Source organism: Physeter macrocephalus, chromosome 5, assembly GCF_002837175.3.
Source record: "Physeter macrocephalus isolate SW-GA chromosome 5, ASM283717v5, whole genome shotgun sequence".
NCBI lineage: Eukaryota > Metazoa > Chordata > Mammalia > Artiodactyla > Physeteridae > Physeter > Physeter macrocephalus.
In genome coordinates this window covers 44,819,096-44,838,301 of record NC_041218.1, presented here as the reverse complement: position 1 = coordinate 44,838,301, position 19,206 = coordinate 44,819,096, and the positions used below count along the sequence as shown (strand labels likewise).

General features: G+C 37.3%; 1 protein-coding gene across 6 annotated transcripts in view; it reads left to right on the top strand.

The window, feature by feature from the left end:
- The window catches only part of BBS9 (Bardet-Biedl syndrome 9), a 448,864-nt gene that overhangs the window by 260,362 nt on the left and 169,296 nt on the right, over positions 1 to 19,206 (top strand). Inside the window, exon 20 of one of the 6 annotated variants that reach the window (XM_055084929.1) lies at positions 13,096 to 13,191. The exons of the other annotated variants lie outside the window; for them this stretch is intronic. Coding sequence (XP_054940904.1) covers positions 13,096 to 13,146 — 51 coding nt within the window. The 3' untranslated portion in view covers positions 13,147 to 13,191. Of the gene's footprint in view, positions 1 to 13,095; positions 13,192 to 19,206 lie in introns of those variants that run through there. 6 annotated transcript variants of the gene reach the window in all.

Here is a 19,206-nt window from a genome sequence, read left to right as displayed (position 1 = left end):
CAGGCATCCTGGTGGAGGGGACTGATGCCTGTGTTCTGGTGGATGAGGCTGGATCTTGTCTTTCTGTTGGTCAGGACCACATCCAGTGGTGTTTTTTGGGGTGTCTGTGACCTTATTATGATTTTAGGCAGCCTCTCTGCTAATGGATGGGGTTGTGTTCCTTTCTTGCTAGTTGTTTGGCATAGGGTGTCCAGCACTGTAGCTTGCTGGGTGTTGAGTGGAGCTGGGTCTTAGCGTTGAGGTTGAGATCTCTGGGAGAACTTTCACCGTCTGATACTATGTGGAATTGGGAGGCCTCTGGTGGACCAGTGTTCTGAACTTGGCTCTCCCACCTCAGAGGCTCAGGTCTGACACCCGACCAGGGCATCAAGACTGTGTCAGCCACATGGCAAACAATGGAATACCAACTATGGAAATGGTATTGCTTTTCTTCTTTAAAAAAATTTGTGTCAATATCTGATTAAAATGCTGGGCCCTTTGGATCTTCTTCTTAGAATGCCCTCCTTGTTTCTCTTCAGCAAATTATGAATACTTTGTCCCTTACAACTCTGAAAGATTTTCTTCTGCTTCCTATAAGAAGCTTTCTTTGCCTCTGTCTCTTTACTGGGGAATCTGGCACCAACACCCATGTTCTTTCTTGATGTACTCCATTACGTCTGGTATGCATCCCCAAAACATAGTTTAGAGCATCATCGGTTTCAGCAGCATGCACCCGCAGTGGCAAGTTCTGCTGTACAGTTCTGGGGTTGGAGGCCACCACAAAGAGAAAGAAAGACTGCTAGTGTTGGAGGGTCTCCTGCAGTGGTAAGGGGTGGCTGTGGCTCACCACAGGGAAAAGCACACTGGCAGCAGAAGTTCTGGGAGGTACTCCTTGGCGTGAGCCCTCCCAGAGTCCGCCATTAGCCCCACCAAAGAGCCGTGTGATTGTGTTTTAACCACTGATTGTTTCGGGACTCTATTTTGTCACTGTGGAATTTTTATGATCCCTTTGTGCTTAGAAAGCAATTATCATCTGGAAACAAGAACATGCTCCATCATCTTTCTGGTGTTAAGTTGCAAGTGTTTGAAAGGTTTATGCTGTATATTATTTGAGGTAAATTATTTTTTACATCCCAGTTAGGTTTATAGTTCTTTTTTAAACATATTTTTCATGAGCCTGTATCATAGGTTAAGATGAGGTACTTCATCTTTCCAAATTTTGGTTTCTCACTTGATAGCACTCTCCTTGAGTTTAGCTTTTATTCTTAAAATAAAAAAAATTTTCCATAAAAATTTCAAAGCTGGTGACTGCAATTTTGATATCATTTAACGGGGAATGTGAAGTAATAATTGGATACCTGGGACCTAGAAAAAGAGTCAGTACATTTTTTGTTATGAATTAATTTTTCTGAACTCCTTACAGTCAACACTAGGTGATAAGTTAAATGATGGTTCCTCTAGCCTCCCATCAAGTACTGGTCCAGATAAACTATGTTTCAATAGTTAAGTGTGTGAAAAACCAGGTGTTCCTACAGCTCTTGGTGCCTGAGAAAACTTATAGGCTCGTTTTTACTCTCAGCCATTATAACTTTCAGCTTTGTCAAGGTGGAGACTCTATTGGAACCATGAGTGATGATTTACTTAACCATTCCCTATTAAGACTTAGGTTGAGTTTAATTTTTTGTACTGAACATCATTTTTTTCTATATAAAAGTTTCTTTTCTTAAGATAGACTTCCCCAATAGTAATTACCAGGTCAAAGAATAGGAGCTTTTTAAGGCTTTAATCTAAATGATTAGATTATTGCTAATTTTATGAGTTGATAGTGCCACCAGAAACAGAGAAAGTGCAAGGGTGATTCTTTAATTATTCCCTGACAATGTCTTCACTGTACATCTGCATCACTGTTTGCAGACTGCCTTACAGGGAATTGCCAAAGGATGTGTCTACTTGGTCCTGTCTTAGAACATCACCCAGCCCAGTTGGAGAAAGCAAAGAGTTGTATATGGAAACAAACATGGAATACTAGCATGAATAGCTAAAGATAGGGGCTGGCCATTGACCCCTTGCTAATGGTGAATTTAAAAACCAAGCCAAACAAAAACCCAGCTTCCCAGAGTGGACTGAGAAGGAGGCAGCCCTGGAGTACCTCTGCAGTCTTGTTTTATTTGGGGATTTAGATATTAGTAACAATTTCTCTGACTGCTTCAGGCCTACAAATACACAGGAGAAAAAGGGGGAAATGACCCAAAAGGGTGGTAAGCAGTGATTGACTTCTGAGTGGATTATATAGTGAAATGAGTTTAAATTATACCCGCAAAGAAAATTTTTACAAAATTCTTTTTCAAAACAATCAGAAATACTTTCGGTTTATGTACTTAAAAAATTTTTAAGAATTACATTAAATACTATCATGGTAGAAAATTTGTAAAATTCAAACAAACGCAAAACACAAAAATGAAAATGAAAAACACCCATAATTCCCTGTGAGTATTCTTCTTTCTCTTTCTCTGTGTGTATACATGTGTGCATTATTTTAAAAATTGGGGTCATTATATTAAAGATATGTTTGTAGTCCTTTTTTTCCCTCAGTTTCATTTCAGGATTATTTTTCATGTCATTATAAATATTGTTATAACATCTTTTTTAATGCTACATAGTGTGGCTATGTCAAAATTTAACAGTTTTCTAGTGTTGGATAATTTGTTTGCTTGATGACCTTGTTTCTATAAATACTGCTGCTGTAAACATCTTTGGGGGTAAAACTTGGTATATTCATGGCCATTTCCTCAGGATAAATTTCTACTTGTGGAATTGCTGGGCTAAGATCCATGTATATTTGTAAAGGCTTCTAATACATGTTTTCCTTGAGAAATGCTGTATCAGTTTACTCTCCCTCCAGCAGCACATGAGAAAATCCACTTCTTGGCATCTCTGTCAACATTGAGAATTATCATGAAAAAAAAAAACCAAAAAATTCTTTGCCAGTTTTATAGATGAAAATGGTGTCTTTTAATTTTAGTTTGAGTCTGTAGTGTTATGAGGTCTTGGTCCTAATCTTTGTCGACATTTGGGATGAGCTGTTCTTTCATGTCTAATTGTTGGATGTGGAGATTAAAATAAAGATTAATTGAACTCCCATCCAATTCTCTTTCTAAGTGGTTTTATCTAGTTTGTCTCTGGGTTCCATAGTGGTGTCTTCTTTTACACATGCTTTCTGAACTCAAGGAATATGGGAATTACTATGGTTCTCAGTTTGTATTACTACTAGGTTTCCTTCTGCTTTTGGCTCTTACCCACAGCACATTTTAATGGAACATTTTACAAAACATATTTTTACTTCAGTATGTGACGCTAAGTCTATCCCTTTCTCAGATTTAGCCTTGGACTTTGTCTCCCCTCCTCTTACCCCGAGAAGCCCATCACCATAGTCACTTGTTTTCCAAAATGGTTTCAGTGAGACCTTAAGATCTCAGTGGAGCCTATTGGGCAATTAAGATAAAGGGTGAGAGGTCAGCCTTCATTCTGGAGTACCTCAGTTTTATTTTTTTTTTTAGGTATTGGGCTTCACTTAGGATTTCAATCTTTTAAAAGCTTGAAAACATTGCCCTAGTTATTCAAGTTTTTCCAAGTTAGAAGGGGCCTTCAAGGCTGCCTGTTCAGCCTCCTGCTTGTTGTATCCCTGATTTATAGCCTTTGTAGTTTTGTTTGAATACTCCCAAGGAAGCAAAGTGCTCTCTCCCACTTTCCTGTCTCTTTTGCCTTTTGGAAGGAACAGCATAGGAATAAATCATCCTCATTTTCTTGATCAGACATTAGAATGGGCTCACACAGTGTTTTTATTGAAACATTTATTAATTGCCAAAATTAAAAGCCAGAAAATTATGCATTTAAAAAATTGACTTTTGGTTTCTCTTGAAAAATCCTAAGTCCTAGCCACACTGGGCTTACATTTGCCTGTGGTGTCTATCTGGCTGTCCTCTTCATGCTTGGTAATCCTCATCAGTGGTATTGTCTGCTGACACTGAGACAGAGGGTCAGTTACCATTTATCATCAAGTTTGTGCTGCCTTTTTTTTTTCATATTATAAACTTAAAAGGAAAGGGAAATTGTTTTTTTACCTACATTTGTAAAAATTAGAAAAATGAATGGTAGACTGAGAAATTATGTATACTTTAGTGTTCAAAACACTATACTGATTAGTACAGAGCCCAGGGGGCCTGTTAAAATATATTGCCTGGACATGATAGTCATTCATTTATTCAACAGATGTCATTTGAGTGCCTGCTATGTGCCAAGTCACCGAGCTAGTCATCAAGACCTCAGTAGTTCACAAGATAGTCACGGTTCCCCCCATTATGAAGTTTACAGTCTGGTGGGGTTTTCCGTGTTATTCCAAACCCATAGCTTATAAGCATCTGACAGTTGTAAATGGCCATTCCGAGTCACTCAAAGTCGGTAGAAGAGGTGGCCAATTATCTCCTTTTAGTGAGCAAACTCCCCCCCGCAAAACAAGAAAAACACACTGAAGCCCCATTGTCCCTTTTTCCTTTTATGTGAATAGAAAAGAGTAGAGGCATTTGCTTCCCTGCTGCTTCTAGGTTTCCTCCTAAGAAAATCTGTCATTTATCTACACTTGCTTAATATTTATTAGGCACACTGGCAGAGGAGCTGGGGAGGGACACAAAATATGTCAGAAATGGTTGCTCTCCTCGAATTGTTTCCAGTATAGTCAGGGAGATGAGATATGCATTCCCACAGCTGCAACAGACACCACATTTTAGCAGTTTTAGTAGTTGTTAGATCTTGGGTCTAGTCCACAAATGTGTTTTAAACTTTTATTGAGAATAGTATACTAACCCCCCATAAGTCTGTTATTTTCTACTACTTTTTAATTTCAAATGTATACTGGTTCAGTTCCATTTTGTCACATAATGGTCTAAAAGAGTCTTTTGAGGACTGGTTTGTGAAATAAACACAATTTATAGTGTTGTCTCACTGGGGAGATGGCTTCCATGGGTTTAAATACCCTACTAATAAACACATTTTTGGAATGTTGTAATTAATTTAAGTTGGATACATCCCAATTTTGGAATTTCATATTCTTAGATTCATGGCACTGCAACTGACTTAGTCATCTAGTCCAACTTTCTGTTGGGTGTTGAAATTTTTTCTTTTATTGTAATCTAAGACTGCACTAGCAAATAATTTTCATCTCCTATGCCAATGCTGAACAGTTGGTGGTAGCTGCCTAAAATACTGAGTTGAGAAGGATTCTGAGGTTTTATTTGGGCTCTAAGGCAAAGGTTTCCATAACCATTTAGCAGAGTTTGTTAAGGACATGGAATTAAGAATGTTTTAATATATGCCTGAATATATGAAGGAGATTTTCTGGCTAATTGGAGTAAGTTTTGACCGTCAGCATTTAGAAATAGAAGTCTCAGTACATTTTCTCTTTCTAATGGCCAATCTTTCATTCAGCCAGATTCTTTAGGAACTTCACCAAAGGATTTAAGCACAAAAAAAGAGAGCATATAATGAGGAGAGATGGAAAAAGTGTTTCTACTGACCTGCTTTGTTCACTTTTTGAGTTTGGGCCCTTTCCTCTTTACCAAAGGTGAATCCTGATTGACTGAGACTATCTGTCACAGTGTGTGCAGCTACTAGGTTCCGGGTCCGTGGGGACAGGGACCACATCTGTCTTCTTCACTCTATCAAGCACATTGCCTGGCATATGATAGGTGCCTCAGAGTTTATAGAGTGAATGAATGAATACAACCCCTCACATCTTTGGAGGAAATTAATGATTAGCCCTTGGTCTTCTTGAGAGTTACATGGTACCTGGTACTGGATGCTTGAGCAGGTTTTTGATTACAAATGTGGTCAGCAGAAGGATGGTGGATATACTTTCACCCCTGATGATGAGGAATAAGTACTGACCATGCCACTGACCCTCTCTCTTGGGAGACAGAGTGTGTGGCCAAGTGTGGCACGGTGATTTCTTGCAATGTAAGTCTTAAGCTTGGGTGTGTGTTCCAGTCCTCTTTTCTCAAGCTCTAGAGCTAGGTCATGGGGGTCTTTTCACAGTGTAAACCATTTTTGCTCAATTAATTGGATGAAAACAAAAGTTGGCCTCATGCCCTGTGGTTATTGCTTTATAAGCAAGAGGCGCAGATTGAACTGCAGGCTCCCTATAGGTCCAGGACCGGAATGCTGTGGTGGCTCTGGCCCTGTGGACAGAGCTGAGTTTCAAGCATCTTGTAGCCACCTTTCTGGTTGACTTCATCGGGGAGAAGGTAACCCTGCAAAGAAGTATTTCCCAGCCTAGGGAAGTGTGGATAAGAAATCCTGAGAACTTGCTAACAAAACTCCTTAAAGGGTTTTGATCTTTCTCCCACTTTTAAAAAGAAACAACAAATAAAACGTGCCAATCAGATGGCAGTCTCCAGAGTCTTTCATGTCACAATGTGTCCATTTACCACAGCATTTAGTAGGCCAGTGATGCCTTTAGCTTAAAGTAGTTAATAAGCATATCTTGCAGTGTTACTTTTATTTTCTGCTCCCTGTAGCACTGAGCAAAATCCCATTATGCAATTGGGTATTATTAAATGTTAAAAAGTTAATTTGTTCTGCATTCCATTAAAATTGCACTTTTTTTTCAGGTGCACTTGTCCTTACATCTCGTTTAAAACCTATAATTTAAGCTCACACCATGGTAAAGTCTTAAGTAACCTTTCGCCCCTGCTACCTTAATTATTCTTCATCACACACATTATTTCAGGAGGATTGTGGCAATGGGTTAGCTATTTGTTAGTTAACGAAAATATCTATCATTTAAAAAGCAAAATGTGGACTTGGAGTTTTAATTAAAATTGCACATCAATAAGGACATAACATGTACTTTTTATTGAGGAAAATAGACTTTAAAAAGCATTGCTTGCTTTCTTTTTGAAATAACCATGCTTTGGTTAAGGCCAAACACTTGATTAAACAATTGATGGAAATGGGGAGCTTATTTCCATTTAAAATATTAAAACATTTGCTTTTTAAATGTAATAATTTTCCATTTTAATTCATTGTCACCTTATATAAATATGCTTAGAGGTTACGATACAGTAAAAAAACAAGTGAAACCAGATCCTAATGGTGGTGTGGCAAAAATAAACTTTTCGTTATTTGATTCAAATATGTTAGATAATTTTTTTTCAATCTTGTAGTGAATAAATAAAAAATAATTGTAGGGATTGAAATTTCCTGAGACCATATTTTAATAGTTCTTGGTGCTTTATTTGGCTTACTTTTATTTGATAACCAGTATCCACCATTAAACAAGACCAGGTTCAGAGAGAACATTACTGACAATTGCAAACTCTACTCAGTAGTAGAGAGTGTCTGACATATGAAGCCCTTAGGATTACCTTGGATTTTTTTAGCCTAGAGAATTTACATCCTTATGTCACATCAAAAAAAGAAAAAAAAGAAAAAAAAGGTGGTGGTGGTGGTGGTGGGAGTAGCAAAGAAAGATATGAGCAAGTCTGGAGAATATGGATTTTTGGAGTGTAATAGAGTCTTAGAAATTAGGTTCAGTCACCTCATGTCACAAAAGAATAAAAAGAAGCCCCAAAGAGTCAATGACTTGTCCAAAGTCCTCCAGCTAATATAAATAGTTGAGATGGGAAAAGAACTGGGGTCTCTGGGCAGTTTGGTGGGCTTGACATAGATTTTGGGGTCAGAGACATATCTGGGTTTCAACCCTGACTTCATGGTTAACCACCTATGTGACCATGGGCAGATTGTTGAAGCTCTCTGAGCCTCAGTTTCCTCTTCTGTAAAATGGGGATAATTTTCCATTTCAAGGGCATTGAGTGAATTCCATGAGGTAATGGATTCGAAGGGCTGGTTCAGGGCCTGGCTCTTCTAAGTGCTTAGTCAGCATGGGCTCCTTTTCCTTTGCCAGGCTGGTGGTTTTTTCTGTACAATACACAATTGTTTGACAGCAGGTCATTTATGCAGATTGAGACCCTGGCTATTTTGGCCTTGAGGTCTGAGTTTGCTGCTGGTCCAGCACCAGACATGTGGGGGCAGTAGTATATAGTATACACTCAGCTTTTGATGATAGTGTTGGAAGGTTAGAGCAGGGAATCCATGCTGAGGCCTTTCCACATCTTTGTTCTGTGGCCTATGGACTCCTGAATTTCCCCACTCTAAATTTGATAGTGCAGCTGAGGAATTCACAGAGAGGGAGATGACATTGTGGAGGCAGCTGCCTTTTTCTTTTTCTTTTTTTTTGCAAAAGAAATGTTTCACAGAAACTTTCCCTGTGAACCCTCTTCAGGAGATTTATACAGATTATGAAGTCAAAAGATGGGGTCATTCCAGACTTTTCTTTCCAGGCAAAGAGGCCAAAACATAATTTTAGCAGGTATTAGTAAAAATTGAGAATATTTTATGTATGCTGGGATTCTTGCCAACATCTGTGTTTGCAACTCTCAAGATAGGGCTAAGGTGAAAGTTTTTCCTCCCTGCCCTTGGAAGACTGTTGAAAGAAGCTGGCCACAGTTCTTTTCCATTGCATCCGTGTTGCCGAGGCCTCTCTAGACACTGTTTTGTGGAGTCTTGGGCCAACACAAATTAATTTACTTTTCACCGAAAGAGCTTCATGCTGAATGTTGACTGCAGGTGTGTTTTGGAGGAAAGGGTAGAAGAGTAAAGACTGAGGGATTTGGTAGTTAGACAAAGCAGGTGTAAGTCATTTGACTATTTCCCAACAAACTGCAAAACTGCTTAATTTGGTAGGAGGTTTTTTTTTTTTTAATGTAACAAATTATTCTACAAAATGTGAGTCCAGTTAGGCATATCCAGGGAATTTACAAGATTAAAGATAGATCTTTGAATTTGTTTAGAAGAGATGAGAAAAGATCTGTCTCTGAGGGGGGTACAAAATAAACATTTAAAAATATTACCTCTAACATACCATAATTAACTATTGCATGTATAGTCACTGATTAATATGTGAGCATGGTGGTCCTTGGTGTGTATGTTTATAAACCATATCCCTATTATTAGATAAGGAATATGCTCATTTATCCATAAAAATGAGTAAACCTCCATGAGAACATTTTAACCAGATATAGCAAAGACAGAAGCATTCTTTATTGATCATTTTGTGCAGAACATGAGAGAATGTTCCAGCAGAGTGCAGCAAAAGCCAATTATTGCAAAATATACTCTTGTCTTTTTTTAGTCAGTCTGGAATGTGGAGACATAGAGGAATTTCAGATTCAAAAAATGAGGAAAACAAACAATAGAGATCCTGAAACAGTGTTCCTGTCCCCCATCCTTATGAGCAGGCCTCAAACAAGTAAAGTTTTCTCTAACTACTCAGCAATGCTGATCTTTCTTGAGGAAGGGAAGTGGTTGTAGCCCAGGATAACACTTAAAAGTTAGTGTGGGCTATTTTTACTTCCTTGTCTTTTAAATATAACTTTTTTGGGCTTCCCTGGTGGCACAGTGGTTGAGAGTCCGCCTGCCGATGCAGGGGACACGGGTTCGTGCCCCGGTCCGGGAGGATCCCACATGCCGCCGAGCGGCAGGGCCCGTGAGCCATTGCCGCTGAGCCTGCGCGTCTGGAGCCTGTGCTCCGCAACGGGAGAGGCCACAACAATGAGAAGCCCGCGTACTGTTAAAAAAAAAAAAAAAAAAGTTAGTGTGGTCTATTTTTACTTCCTTGTCTTTTAAATATAACTTTTTAAAAAGCCACAAGTACTACGTAACAGAATTCTTTGTCAGAAAATATAGATAAGTAAAGAGAAGGAAATAAAAATAAAAATTACCCTAATCCCGGAAAGAAATCATATTTTAAATTAAGTCTATTTCTTTCCAGATTTGTGAATTTGTTGTGTATATACATAAATAAAAAATAGAAATATTTTTAAATGGGGTCATAAGGTACATACTGTTTGGAAAGTTCTTTTTTCCATGTAAAAATAAATCATTAATATGTTCCACGTTAATAATATATGTAGTTTAGCTACTAGACCTTTTAAAAAATAGTTAACTCTTGAAGCTAGTTTCAATAACATTTGGATGGTATGTTTCTGCCTTTTGAAAAAACATGGCATACTGCTTCACAGCAACATGTAAGTAATTCATTTCACTTTGTGAATAAATATTATTCTGATGCAGACCACTGTATATTTGATGTGTACCACAAGGAATAAATATTTACTATTGCAGACTAGCCGGTTTTTCTTTCTGTTGGTAATTTACTTTAAGAAACTTCTCTTTCTAACTTCTAGCCCATTCTTAGACAGAGTGATATTTTTTTACAAGAATGTGCTTACATAGTGATAATACCTTAAATTTGGTAATTTTTAAAGTGTTGGTTAAGTAGGAAAATAGGTGCCTACTTTTCTTGCTTTCTGTCTGCCAAAATTCTATTAATTTTGATTGTCCTACTTAACAACACTAATAATGATATGTTATTATATTCTCAATATGATAATTGTGTTCACAATTATGTTCACAATATGATAATTAATAAAAGAAGCATAAAAGATTATACTTGGCTTTCCACAAAGAGAAAGAGCTATCAAGTTTTTAAAAAATGTAATTAATAAATACTATTTAGTTGGCATATGAGCACATCCATTTGAATTATGTCTGGCATATGAATATTCCTGAAGGAATCCTCACTGGGGAAGAACTTGAAGTGACCCAGGTCAAGGACCCTCCCATCAGAAATGAGTGCCACTTCCCCAACAGTCTGGGGCAGTGGTCATGATGAGTGCCTGGGATCTGGACACTGGTTGATTCAGAAGCAAGGAGATCAGCTATGTAGGAAACTATAGCCAGGTTAGAGAGATTATGGAAGCAATTTGCTGAGAGGCTGAGGACTTAGCAGGCCTGGCTGTGGGATAAGACTGGCTGCAAAAGCACAGGTGTGGACCAGATTCCGTAGCAGAGAACAGTTGCCTCTGCTACTGGGGGCAGGAGCAGCCCTGGGCCTGCAGGGACACAGTGGGGGAGGCATGCAGAGACACAGTGGGGGAGGCATGCAGAGTCAGGGCCCATGGGTGGACACACCCTGCCTCTGTTAGTTAGCAGGAGTTAAGATTAAGGGAGTCTTTTTTACGGTATGTAAAGAATATACAATCATAGAAAACAAACCAAAAAAACATAAAAATATCTTGCATTGTTTTAGCAACAGAGTTTAAAGTCGGTAAACTTCAAAAATTGTAGATGCCCCAGGAAATAAATTTAAGGGCTGGAGATATTCACTTTACAAGAATGAGTGTATCAGGACATTTAAAAACCAACTTTAGTTTCTGTCCTTACTTTAATGATGAAACTTGAAGTTGTCTTTCAAGACGTAAGCCTCCATAAATGTAAAGCCACTATGGAGAACAGTATGGAGGGTCCTTAAAAAACTAAAAATAGAGCTACTATATGATCCAGCAATCCCACTCCTGGGCATATATCTGGAGAAAACCATAATTCGAAAAGATACATGCAACCCAATGTTCATTGCAGCACTATTTACAATAGCCAGGACATGGAAGCAACCTAAATGTCCATCAACAGAGGAATGGATAAAGAAGATGTGGTACATATATACAATGGAATGTTACTTAGCCATAAAAAGAACGAAATAATACCATTTGCAGCAACATGGATGGACCTAGAGATTCTCATACTGAGTGAAGTAATTCAGCAAGAGAAAGACAAATATCATATAATATCGTTTATACGTGGAATCTAAAAAAAGGGTACAAATGAACTTATCTACAAAACAGAACTAGAGTTACAGATGTAGAAAACAAACTTATGATTACCAGGGAGTAAGGGAAGGGGAGGGATAAATTGGTAGATTGGTATTGACATGTACATACTACTGTATATAAAATAGATAACTAATAAGGACCTACTGTATAGCACAGGGAACTCTACCCAATACTGTGTAATGGCCTCTATGGGAAAAGAATCTAAAAAAGAGTGGATATATGTATATGTATAACAGATTCACTTTGCTGTACACCCAAAACTAACACAATATTGTAAATCAACTATACTCCAAAAAAAATTAAAAAAAAAAAAAAAAAAAGACATAAGCCTCCCTAAAAAATCTTGTGATGGAGGTAAGCAGCCACCAGGGGGCAGCCACAGCTTGGTTAAAACTATTGCATGTCCGAACAATATTTTCTCTGGTGGGAAAGTTAAAAGGACTGCTTTTATTCCTTTTTGAACTAAAGCAAATAAAATAAAAAGAAAGTTAAGTAAAATTTACAAAACAGAATTAATGCATTCTTTGACTTCTTAGCTACTGAGTGGCATTTTTTGCTTCAGCCTCCGACTGCACCATCTTTCTCTGACTTGGCTCTCCTGATGTTTTTCTCATCACCTTGTAGCTAGGGAAATACACACATACACCATGCATATATATTATTTTTATTTTAAAATTCTATCTTTTTGATTCTGTGCTTGAAGAACAAGTGGTTATAGCAAGGTGATTTATGGAGGAGCAGAAGAAAACTTCTTGGCTTATCATTTCAAAAGAATAGAGAGAAGACTGCTCTCTATTCTTATAAAAGAGAGAACCACCCCTTTTCCAAAGCACAGTTTCCTGCTGCCAGCCAGATGCTGCTTGAAATGTACAACCTCTATCCTTTAGTAGTTCTAAAATTTGCCTTAGGTTGAATCTAAAGGGGAGCATTTAAAAATACAGATTCCCCACCGTAGATCCACTGAATTTCAAGGAAGAAGGGATTAAAAAAAAAAAAAGTTTTCCTGGTGATTCTGATGCAAAGTCCAGGAAAATGCCTGGCAACTTTCTCTCTTGTAACTTGTGAGCACTACACTAGTAAGAGAATTCTTCAAAACTAACTTTTTAAAAAGTTTGAATTATTGGAAACAGGTATTTTAAAATATCTACAAATGGTACATGTAATAAGGTTTTAAGCAGAGGTTTTAATACAATTTTGTAAAAAATTTTAGTATGTAGACTATATTTTAATGAAATTTTTTATTTGGGTGTTTCTTCTTTACACTTATGGTTATCTAAGTATAACATTTGTTTTTTGAATTTTGGAAATGGAAATGTACTTTCCTGCTTAGCAGCTTTTCAAGAAAGATCATGAATGCCAGAGTAATTGGAGTTCCTTTTTATGACTTCACTTGGAGATTTGATCACTCTGAGAGTAACAGATGTACAAGTGGATATTCACCATCATGTTATGGTAAAAAATTTTAAAATTGTTTATGATTTATTTGGTACACATTTATTTGGTATAAAATTAATATGTGTTCATTAATCTCTCCTCTAAACTATGAAAGCTATGTCTAGTTTACAGACAAGAACTTGAGCAATGAGGAGGAAGAGCACTTATGTAAGGACATTCCAACTTACTGTAAACACACAGAAGAGCCCTGGATTATTTTGGTTTCCATGTCATTTTGTTATCCACTACTTTGGAATAATTGGAGAAGTTCTCCTCCTTTTCCTACCCCCTGTCCAAACTTAGAGACTGGTTGTAGATCCAGCTGTTAAGTCATTCTTCCTAGACCTCACTTTATCTAGTGGTTTATTGTTAATTAATTCAAAGCATGATGATAATTCACACAGGCACACTTTTGAGAGGCAGTTTGGTCAGGTGATAGATGTCTTGGAGAAATGGATGTCAGGTCTCCCCTCCTCAAAAGGCTCAGGAAAAAAAAGTACTGTCATGAGAAGAACTAGAAGTAGCAGGGAATTAAGAAACATCTTTCAGGACCTACTCAAGCTAACTTTGATATTGCCTGTGCTTTTTTTTTTTTTTTTTTTTTCTTCCGGTACACGGGCCTCTCACTATTGTGGCCTCTCCCATTGCGGGGCACAGGCTCAGGACGCGCAGGCTCAGCAGCCATGGCTCACGGGCCCAGCCGCTCCGCGGCATGTGGGATCCTCCCGGACCGGGGCACGAACCCCTGTCCCCTGCATCAGCAGGTGGACTCTCAACCACTGCGCCACCAGGGAAGTCCTTGCCTGTGCTTTAAAAAACCAGGCAGACCTCGCAGTATTTTATTTTGGTGCTGAGCTTCATAAACTAAACCAGTGTCTTTTGCCACTTGCTCATAAGATCCTGCTTGACCTTTCGGTGGCAGCCCTGTTAAGAGAGAAAAAACTGAAGAAAGCACAAACACAGAAACTTTGAATTAGTTCTTCTAAACAAACGAGGAACTATTTTCTTACCTTAAAAGAAAACAAAAAGGAAGCCTGGTTTTGGGTAACATTTATCAAATTTAGACTAAAATAAACCTAGAGGTTTATAAGGTCCAGTCTGTGGAGTAAAATATTGGCATGAGGAGAATGGAAACTTTGCATGTAGGAAAATGTTCGGTAGTAGAATTAGAAGGGAAAAATCACTAGTCATGACCCGATGTTACTACAGCTACACCAGCTTATTTATAATAGGAATTCAGTGTGTTATAACAAAGAGGGTTCTGTAAATGCACCATGATAAAAATGACTAATACTTATAATAGCTGCTATTTTTTGAGCACTTACTGTGTGCCAGCTAGTGTTAAGTACTTTACCTACATTATCTCAATTATTTTTAAGGGTTCTTTTGCACAGAAGGACTCTGAAATTTTTTGCTTCCAATAATTTAATTCTTTTAAAAGGCATTTCTTTATGTAAACACTTCCCTGTGGATTTGGGATTTTAGGAAATAAAAGGGAAAATATTAGCTAAAGTTGTATAAGAGAGAATGATGATGTTGGGCACATGGTATAAACTCTCCCCAGATTTCCCAAACTGTACTCCAAGGAATATTCCTTCGGGAGATATTAATAGGTGTTTTGTGAAAAATGGGTTTTAAAACACTGCACTCTATATCCTCCTGTTAGGGGTTCACTAAGCCACGTTGGATTATTAAAGGCTCTGAGAAGTTCTGCTCTAAAGGAACTTAAAAAAAACTATGTTTAATATTTTCCTAATTTATATAAGCACAGAACACTGTGTGTGGGAGAAGGGAGTATATATTCCATGAGTGTCTGGCTGGTGTTGGGAGACAGTTCTATATGGTGTATCGTGTTTCTGCACATCTTGCAAGCTAAGGCACTGGCTGCCTTTGCTCTGAACTATCTTTTTAAGACTATTTTTACAGGGAATAGCCTTGGATGATGGAGATAGTATCTCCCTCCAGAGTGAAGCATAGGTTGTTTCTTGTCTAGTATAATAAAGATAGTCATTCCTTCCAGGTATACTTACTGACCATTATAAAATATTTGGGTTCCCTAAGCTCTGGATTCTTCTTCTGTAACCCAACCCACTGCCTGTGTAGATGTCACCTTGGGTCTTTTTATATCACTTGTGGGAATTTGGGCTCAGGAAACTGGCACAAATGCTGAATTCTGAGTTTTTTTTTTTTTTTTTTTTTGGCTGCGTGCGGGCTTTCTCTAGTTGCAGCAAGCAGGGACTACTCTTTGTTGTGGTGCACGGGGTTCTCATTGGGGTGGCTTCTCTTGCTGAGGAACACGAGCTCTAGGTGCAGTAGTTGTGGCATGTGGGCTCAGTAGTTGTGGCTCACAGGCTTTAGAGCGCAGACTCAGTAGTTGTGGCACACAGGCTTAGTTGCTCCGCTGCATGTGGGATCCTCCTGGACCAGGGCTCGAACCCATGTCCCCTACAGGTGGATTCTTAACCACTGTGCCACCAGAGAATTCCCTGAATTCTGGGTATTACGGTTGCTATAAGTAATAAAATTTTTTGTCTTTTGAATCTTCTGCAAGCATCCATGAAACTATGACAGATTAACTTGTTAACTTGCAAGTAGGGTAAAATCTTAGACCCTACACAATTCTTGACAGTTAGGAACTGCTGAAATATGTCCTTGGAGGTAAAAGAGTCTAATTCTGGCTGCGTAAACTAGGGTGGGATGGGGTGGAGTAGCCGGGGGAAAAGCTATGAAGAATGGAAAGGAAAAAAAAAAAAAGCTTCAACAATGTATGTCGCCAAGATGCAAGAACCTTCCAAACATTCTGGAATATTGAATCTCCTTGCAATTTTGCTCCTCTGAGACAATTAATCTCAGTTCCTATTGCTTTCCTTTTAGGTTGTATTTTTCTAGACATCAGTTATATTTTGCTACTGTTCTTTTTTATGCTTTATTTTTCCAGGTGTAGAATTTCTATTTATATAATGAAACATAAAGTGTTGGTGGATCATTAGTAATGCAGCTCTTTTAGATTTAGGAAAATGAAAGAAATACACATTTATTGACCATGTATTGTATACCTGGCACTCTGCTAGACACATTACATGGGTTTTTAAGTGTAATCTTCCATGCTACTCAGGATTTTGGTATTATTATATGCAAGAAGCAACTTGGGGCTCTGAGGTGGTGGTTGTAACAGTCATAGCTAGCATTTATAGAACACTTCCTACACCAGCTACTATGCTAATAGTATATGATACTATATGATAGTATATAGTATGAGATATTTTCTTATCTCATTCTCATAATGACCCTGAAATAATTACTATTATTATCCTATTTTATGCATAAGGAAACAAAGGACCAGAGAGGAAGTGATCCCAGGTCATGTAATTAGCAGAGCTATGATCTGAATGCAGGTATGCATCTGTGACTTCAATATCAGGTCATCCCTTCAAGCCTTGATTTAAGGTTTTATGAATATAACAGTACTATGTGGCTTGAGCTTAAGTTGACTATGTAGTTAAAATCCAAATTAGACATATTGGAGAGGAAAGAGGGGCAATATTAATAATTGCACCAGGACAAAAGGAATAAGCCCAGACTGTCATGGAAAAGCAGATGTGTGGTCACTCAGTGATGTGCAAATAAAACAAGTAAGTTCTAGGATAGACTGAGCATATTTGCACTACTGATTTTTGACAGTTGTGGTTCTAGGGTATTATCTCCCATTGAGTCAATATGTTGAATTCAAATAGCTTTAAGTATTTTAAGTTTTAAGTTTTAAGTATTTTAGTGTTCTTTTAAAAGTGTTTTATTGTGAAGGTAGATCCACCCTTACTGACAGTTCCAATATAAACAAAATGGATTACTGCACATCCTTTTTTCACACCTCAGAGTTTTATGGGTACCAGAATTTAGTACGGCCCAAAGTAGAGTGAATATTTATGACATTTTTGAAACAAAACAGGGGAGAATTACTTTCCTCTCTCCTTTCCACCCCCTCAAACTGAGGAACATGATTGACTTGGCTTTATAGGGTCCACGTTCCTAATCTAAATGAAACGCAGCTGAGGATGGAAAATTGCAACTCTATCTTGTCCTCCCAATGTCAACTGACAAAGAATAAAATACTTAAACTTTGCTTTCCTTGACATCATTTTCAGTGGGAGTTAAAATAAAGAGAGAATAGTATTTAATATACAGATCTATAATAACTATGATAGTTTTCTTGTTGTGGCTTATACATAGTCGTTTAATTAGCCTCTACGGGATATTACAGTGGTTTTCAACTGATTTTTCTCTATGGCACTACTTGTTAGATTTTTTTGATGTCAGTGTTAGGCTAGCTTTGTATATACATTTTGTGCATTTTTTTTTCTATACTGAAGTATTTTTGAAATAGTATATTCTGTGAAATGATCCCACTATCAAATAAGGTATCTTTTGGAGATTAACCGTACACTTTAGCATGTTAGACTAAGAGAAATGCGTGTGAACAAATAACTTGTTCACTTTCTTTAGCCTAGCGTTTCCCACAGTTAGACACCAAATGTCTTTCTTTTTTTTTTTTTTTCTTTTTTGTGGAGCATCTATTAACTTTCTATAGAACTTTAGAAGCACATTTTGGAATCCATTGGTATGTGTGTATTTCTACCCTTATTTGTCATTATATCTCCTTTTCTTTCTTAATTTTGTGTTGCCGTCACTTCCCCACTTTTTTGAGTAGTTTTTGCCTTGGGATTTTAAAAAATTCAACCAGAACTGTTTCTATTATTTATTTATCAAACTTACTCTAATTCTTTTTGTTTGAATCTCTTAATCCCCCTTTTCCTGCCTACTGTGGTTTGCTTTGTTCCTTTTTCAAACTTCTTACTTGAATGCTTGCATCATTTATTTTAATTCTTTTAGAACACTGAAAGCATGTAAGGCTATGAATTTGTCTTTGAGCACAGCTTTGCCAACATACACATTTAAGTGTAGTGATGAAGCAGTATGGCTTGGTGAAAATACCATAGGCTTAGGAGGCAGCTGGACCTTTATTAGGATCTTGTCACTTATTTCATGACCTTGAGTCTCAGTTTATGCTACTATGAAATGGGACTGTTAATACTTAGCTTTCAGATTTACTAAAAAAATAATTAAATTTTGTCTGTAGAGTTCATAGTATATAGTACCTGGATGGTAGATTGTTGACCAATGGGTGCTTACCATTATTATTTTTATATTTTTACAAATAATCTATAATTTAAATTTTTATTTCCCTTTGACACAGTAGTTGTCCAGTAGCTTTTTAGGAGAGTGATTTTACTTCCCAAATAGCAAGATTTAAAAACATACAGTTTTCCTAATATTTAGTTGTTTTATAAGCTGATCAGACCATGTGGTCTTTAGAATTTTGCATAGGTAAACCTACACAGGCAAGGGATAGATCTGGATTTTGGTGGAAATATTTTTTGAAGGTCCAGTTCTCTCTGCTTAACCTGACTTTCCTGTTCAGAGCCAGAGTCACATGGTTAGTAGAAATTACTCCTGATGCTGGTGGATAGTTGACAAATATTTTTACTTTGCAACGCTTTGTAACTGGGCCTTTTTTTGTGTGCTTTCAAGAGGATTAATGTTGAAATAGGAGAAAAGAGCAAATCAAGTACTGTGTGCTAGCTACCATGTCAACCAGAAAGCCCCTTATATTTGTTCTTGTAAAGATAATATTTAATAATATTCCCAAGAAACTCATTCCAGTTTGTCCAACACTTGTGCCAGGAATTTTTTCTTAAATTATTCTCAAAAATCTTTATTTTGCAGTATAATTCCATTATGATGTGATTTTATAAATGTTATGTTTCTTTCATGATAAACCTAGAGGGTTCCATGAAAAACTAGCTGATATCATCAGATTCAAGGTGTTCTTTTTGGCCATTATACTAAAGTATTAAACTAAGGTAGCTTTGTTTCTTTTCTTTCTTGTTTTAGCAGAAAAATGCTCTCGGAAAATCAAATTTTTATATTTTATTATTCAAAATAGAGGATGACT